The sequence below is a fragment of the Zingiber officinale genome, chromosome 7A, assembly GCF_018446385.1.
Source record: "Zingiber officinale cultivar Zhangliang chromosome 7A, Zo_v1.1, whole genome shotgun sequence".
Taxonomy (NCBI): Eukaryota; Viridiplantae; Streptophyta; class Magnoliopsida; order Zingiberales; family Zingiberaceae; genus Zingiber; species Zingiber officinale.
Window position 1 is genome coordinate 127,331,490 of NC_055998.1, and position 6,203 is coordinate 127,337,692.

At 37.2% G+C, this 6,203-nt stretch overlaps 1 protein-coding gene across 1 annotated transcript; it reads left to right on the top strand.

The window, feature by feature from the left end:
* Positions 1-1,688: 1,688 nt before the first annotated feature.
* On the top strand, positions 1,689-5,025 carry LOC122002457 (DNA-binding protein HEXBP-like). Its single transcript, XM_042557635.1, has 3 exons — positions 1,689-2,249; positions 2,526-2,624; positions 4,369-5,025. Exons 1-3 carry the CDS (start codon positions 1,755-1,757, stop codon positions 4,759-4,761), a joined length of 987 nt encoding a protein of 328 aa, XP_042413569.1. The 5' UTR covers positions 1,689-1,754; the 3' UTR covers positions 4,762-5,025.
* The last annotated feature ends 1,178 nt before the right edge of the window (positions 5,026-6,203 follow it).

Sequence of the window (6,203 nt, forward strand, 5' to 3'; positions counted from 1 at the left end):
AAATGCGAAAGCTATCAAATTAAAAAAATAATTTTGGAACGTCTGCTATTTCCATCTAGTTTCGCATTTGCAAAATGCGAAACTTTATTAAATTTCGCATTTTGCAAATGCGAAATGCACATAGAGGTAACTTCTGCAGAAATAAACACATTCTTCTCCAATTTTAAATAATTGGTATATTTTAAGAATTTTTCCTGGTTTTTTGGATCTTTGATTGGGTTGAACAGTGGAAATTTCTGGGATTTACGATCATCATCATCAAAATCCAAATTATTATCCAAGTCATCATTGTCAACACAATTATCATCGCCTTCTTCATTCTACATCAGAGCTAAAACCTTTTTAGGAATACCTTGATGATCAACCATCACCATCTCATTAAACATTCTCATATCATGATCAATACGACTATCAAAAATTTTATCATCTTTCTCAAACTCATAATAACTATCATGAAACTCCTCTTCTTCCTCATAATCATCACCATCAGTTGTCCCACTTCCCTTCATTTCTAAACATGTTTCATCACTCTCATCATCACATTCATATGCTATATATATCTCCACTTGATGATTAGTTGAGATGTTATCATTAATTGTTAATACATCCACATCATTCTCCGGATATCTACCATTGCTTGAATTATGCCTTAATTTGTGCCAAAACCGAGGCCTCTCTATCTCTTCGAACCCTAATTCCTCGGCAAATCTATACAAATGAAGCATTTTGATATTTTTGGTGTCTACCCAATCATAATATTCAATATTTCCCTAACATATTCTTTGAATGTACTTATGCCCTTTATTTTTCCGTTATAATATAGTTTCAAACTAATAAATGAGTCTCCTCCAACATTACCAGTAGAAAATTACAAAAATTTATAACTTTAGTCCTGCATATAGTTCAATAAAAGAGTTTTAGTCTATCAAGAATTTAAAAAAATATAATTTTTTATCACGGAAGAAGAAATACCATAGCTCGCGATGCAATTCAAGAAGATTCCACTTAATCTAGCCATCACATATCAATGACAATAGCTACTTTTCAACATCCTCGTGAACTTGCCCCACTAGTTTTTTTTGCTCAAAAGGATGAAATAAAATGACATATATCAATTTAAGGGACCAAACAAGATTTAGGAACATAGAGATAATCTTACCCGCAAGATCAATTGTTAGGTTGGCCTGATTATGAGACTGAGAATTCAAATCCTAACCAACATTTATCCTTAATACGCTATGCACAATGAATGAATCATTGGCTCTTATGCGCCACTATAGTAAAAAAAAACAAAAGACATTACAACACTTACGATTGAGCATTGCGACAATGCTCTCTTGCTGTCGCCGCCCAAAATTAGACATCAATCGGATTCGGAAGATTGTGAGAGGGAGTTGGGAGGAAGGAGACGATCGACTTTGGAGATTAAGGTTTGAAACGTAGAAATAAGGATGTTGAAGACATTTTATAGTCTCTTTCCGACTCACGTGGTGATCACGTGTACATACCGTTAAATCTTAAGAGAGTAGTTGACGGTAGGGACGTATTTTTAGAAACAAATTAAAGATGAGGGATATAAATGACAAAAAAAAATTTTGAGGGACATAAATGGAAACAGGTTGAAACAATAGGGGCATTTTAATGTATTTTCCCACAGAGAGCATATTAGAAAAGGCGTAAACTTTGAGGGGTAAAATTTAATCTTTTTTTCTTTCATAGCCAAACCCTGAGAGCAAACTGCGGCCGTCGCCGAGATGAACGAGGCGCTCGACGAGGACGATGTGTTCCTCTCGATGGTCGAAGCTGTTGAGGCCGCGGCCTCTGGAGGGAGATTCAAGCGCCAGAAGTTCATTTCTTCCTCCGGCGATTCCGATGCTGGCGTCCCGGACGCCAAGGAGGGATCCTACATGGCGGCGCTCCGCGGTAGCCATAGTATCGTCTGGAATAAGCAGTTGACTGAGAGACAGAAGAACTCCGGGGTCCCCCGATCCGGCAACAATCCCTCGATGAACCCTGCGTCTTCTACAGGCGGAAGCGCTTGCTTCAAGTGCGGCCTGGAAGGCCACTGGGCAAGGGATTGTGATTCCGGGTGCGGAGTGGAGTTGAGAGGAGGATCAGATTCTGCGAGCAAAGAGTACGGCGAAGTGCCGGAGAAGGCGTGCCCTTGTGGAACTGGGACTTGTTTGATTCGCACTTCGAACACGCCTAAGAATCCCGGTCGAAAATTCTACAAGTGTCCTCTTCACCTGGTGAGCATCGATTCTTCATTCTTCTTCTCCTTCTCAATTGTTTCTTGCTTCTCCGCAGAGATATTCTCCGGTTAGGAATCGGAAATGAAATCTCAGATTAGTTTTTTTACCCAAAAAAAAAATCAATGTGTTTCTCAAAGATATCATTTCTTTCTCTGTAAAAAGGAACATGAAAATGTTCGTGGCTGTTCAAGGTCTGCCTGGTAGCATAACGACAATTTATTGCCCTTATTGCTGTTCAATAGTTGGTTTTTTGCTGATTACTCTTTCATCTAGGATAATGGTGGTTGTAGCTTCTTTGAGTGGTGCGATCAACCATCACCTCATCCGTCTGCTTCTCAAAATGTCTTTAACAGTCGTTCATCACCGTATACGGTATGCCTAAATCATTGTGCATTACTTTGTCTGCAGATTATCTTATCTTACATGCTATATCGATAGTCTCTATTCTATTAAATCTACCAAACTTTGGTAGTGTATTTGTTTGTATTTTTATCCTTTTCTAATCATAATTCACGTCATGCAGTTGATATGAAGGAAACATATAGAGAAAGAGATTAGCTCTGAACCATGCTACTTTTAAAAAGTTCCTTTTACTTTCAAAATACCTGATGAGAATTTGCGAGCTAGAAATGAAAGTTGAATGATACATTTTCAGTTTCTTCTCCATTCTCACCCTTTTTTGTTTGAATGGTTCTTAAAGTGTAAGAGTTCCTTTATGTTTATAGTAAGCTGCTTAAAATATTAGTACCTTGTACAGTTTGAAGTTGCTCCGTTAAGTTGAATCTTCTAGTTTAGTAGATAAGTACTCGTATAACTAAGGAGTTGATGCGGACCTTGTATAACTAACTAACCAAGGAAAACAACTTGCTAAAGCTTGCGGTGTTGGTGTCAAGCAAGCATATCAACCAATTTGTAGATTTACTTGTTGATAGTCTTACCCATATGGTGACCCACCTAGAAGTACCAATTTTAGACTGGGTTGAGTCTTTGTCGACTCTAACCCTATATATTGTGAATAGATCACAGCTTAGTTTACAACTCTTTTGACCTGAATAAAATCAAACTCAAAACTGAAATTGTAACCAAAATGCAAACATGACCCAAACAAAGTAAAAGATAAGTCAAGATGATTCAACTTTGACAAAACCCATGAATCTTTGCCACTTGTTGTGGTCACCCTGCCAAATTGATCTCTTCCTGAATATAAACGATTGGCAGGTCGGCTTGGGCCCTGATATTATGATACTTGTTTGGGTTCAGTCAATATGCATTTGAAATTTTCTGTTAAGGTCATATCGATAAGCTTCTTTGTTCATTTACTTGCTTATCTTTTCTATAAGTGTAGGCACATCAAAGCCAGTTTCATCTTCTAATCCTATGGAGATGAGAAATTTGATTCTTGTAACTATAAATGTAACTAATCACATCACATCCTCATGATATTGAATGAGATCAATATTATGTGTACATCTGTTTCTAACTTAACCATTAATTAGCCTTATCCTCCATTAGAACTTTAATAATGCATCTCATTCTTACACAACTTACCTTCTTGTTTAAGGTTTCTAATTGATTTTGTAAAGCTTATCTGCAACATGCGTCAGGAATAAACTACAGTCGAGCTTTAATAGCCTCTAAAACTTTATGATGAGATTCTTTAACTGATAGGCTTTAAAGATGTTCTCTCCACAGTAGCATTAATTACATGATCCAGTTTAGATCTGCTAACTGTTTGAGCAAAGGTGATATTGCTCATCCCAAGTAGCCCGATATCGCCGGTCCCACGGCAAGATGCATGCAGGTAAATCATGCGCGGGGCAGTGGTCCTTCGCATGAGTTAGATCTGCTAACTGTTGTCAATAGTGTTAGTGAAGCTAACTTTTTCATTCATCCAGTTATGATTATATTTTCCCGTTAGTTTCTTTTTTCGATATTGAGTGCATAATCTATCCCTTTGTTGTTCTTTGGAAGATAGTATCATCCTCATCTGTGCTTATTCTTCATCAGTTGCCCTAAATAAAGTTAATTCTTTGCTTAACAACACCTATTGCCATTCTGTTTTACAACATGGAAACTGGAAAGAGTTGTGATTTTTTCCTAATGGATGGTTGACTAGGTTAATGAAACCACTAGAAACTCAAGCACTCAACTGTCGAGCGAGAGAAGCAGTTCAACTTGCTTTACGTGTGGACAGGAAGGTCACTGGTCGCGTGATTGCCCCAACCGTTCCGTGCCATCCAATACCTTTTCAGACACAGCAGGAAAGTGTAGTTCCACTGCCTCAAACTCGTGCTTCAAATGTGGGCAAGGAGGTCACTGGTCCAGGGACTGCCCCAAGCAGTTGTCTTCGTTCTCAATTGATGCATCCGTTAGCACAACAAGAAAGTCCTTTGGTTCGACAGACTCGAATACTTGTTTCAAGTGCGGGAAGTCTGGCCACTGGGCTCGAGAATGCCCTGCTGAAAAGCCTTCAGCAGCCTCTGCGATTCACAAAAAGGTAAACTTTTGATGTTTTCGGCTATATCTGTTGGATGTTTTGGGTAGTGAAATAGGTTTGTTAGTCAAGAACAAGGCTTCTTTTGTGAAGAACAACGAAGTCTTAGAATTGTTGTCTTCCTTTTGAATGAGGTTCATCCATGTTTCTTGAACAAAACTAGACGAGTCGGATCAGTTCGATCGATTAAACACTATTCAAATGATCAAAGGATAGATGACAAAACAAGGGTTGAGATTCGATGATGGCATATACATAAAAAAAATCCAGATTGTCCCATCAAGCACATGAAATGTTAGTGTTAGACTATACTGTTCTAATGATAATTATTGATGGAGGACCACTTACATATTTTGACCAACCCTTTCTCTTGAATGATTAATAATTTTTTATCCTTTTTTTTATATAAAAAAGGTATTTGCATAGGTTTTGAAGAAAACTTAGGTGACGTTTGATTTATGAGTTTGGGAATGAGGGAATTGATTCATTCCCAAACCTTATGTTTGGTTGATGGGAATGGAAAAGATTTTGAAATGAAATCCAAAAACTTGGATATGGATGAAACCCACCCCCCTCCCTTGGATTTTGATGAAATAGAAATATGAATTAAGTTTTAGACAAAAATATCCTTAGTATATTTGTTCAAAATTTTTTTTTTAATTTCACACTCTCTCTCCTTATTATCTCTCATCATATTTTCTCTCTCCTTATTTTATCATCACATTTTCTCTCTCAACATATTTTTTCTCTCCTCATTCTCTCTCATCACACATTCTCTATCATTTTCTCTCTATATTCTCTCCCATCATACACACTCTCTCTTTATTCTCTTCCATCACACTTTCTCTTTATTTTTTCATCATACTTTCTCTCTCATCGTACTTTCTCTCTCCTCAATCTCTCTTAGCATACTCTCTCTCCCTCATTTTCTCTTATCACACTTTCTCTCTCTTCATTCTCTCTTATCACACTCTCTCTCTTTATTTTCTCTAATCATACTTTCTCTCTCAGCACACTTTCTCTCTCATCATACTTTCTCTCTCCCCAGTTTCTCATTTTCTCTCATCACACTTTCTCTCTCTTTATTTTTCCCATCATTCTTTCTCTCTCAACTCACTTTCTCTCTCATCACACTTTCTCTCTCCTCACTTTTTCATTTTCTCTCATAATACTTTCACTCTTTTCATTTTTTCCATCACTCTTTCTCTTTCAGCATACTTTCTCTCTCCTCATTCTCTCATTTTCTCTCATCACACTTTCTCTCTTTTCATTTTTTCCCATCACACTTTTTCTCTCAATCCACTTTCTCTCTCATTGTACTTTCTCTCTCACTCTTTCATTTTTTCTCATAATATTTTCTCTCTCTTTATTTTTTTCCATCACTCTTTCTTTCTCAGCACACTTTCTCTCTCATCATGCTTTTTCTCTTCTCAATCTCTCTTATCATACACTCTCTC

Bases quoted from the DNA above. Each gene is read 5' to 3' on its own strand.
- LOC122002457 (XM_042557635.1), top strand. From the start codon at position 1,755: ATGAACGAGGCGCTCGACGAGGACGATGTGTTCCTCTCGATGGTCGAA. The intron at 2,250-2,525 runs GTGAGCATCGAT...TCTTTCATCTAG, and splicing joins ACAAGTGTCCTCTTCACCTG to GATAATGGTGGTTGTAGCTT. The intron at 2,625-4,368 runs GTATGCCTAAAT...ATGGTTGACTAG, and splicing joins GTCGTTCATCACCGTATACG to GTTAATGAAACCACTAGAAA.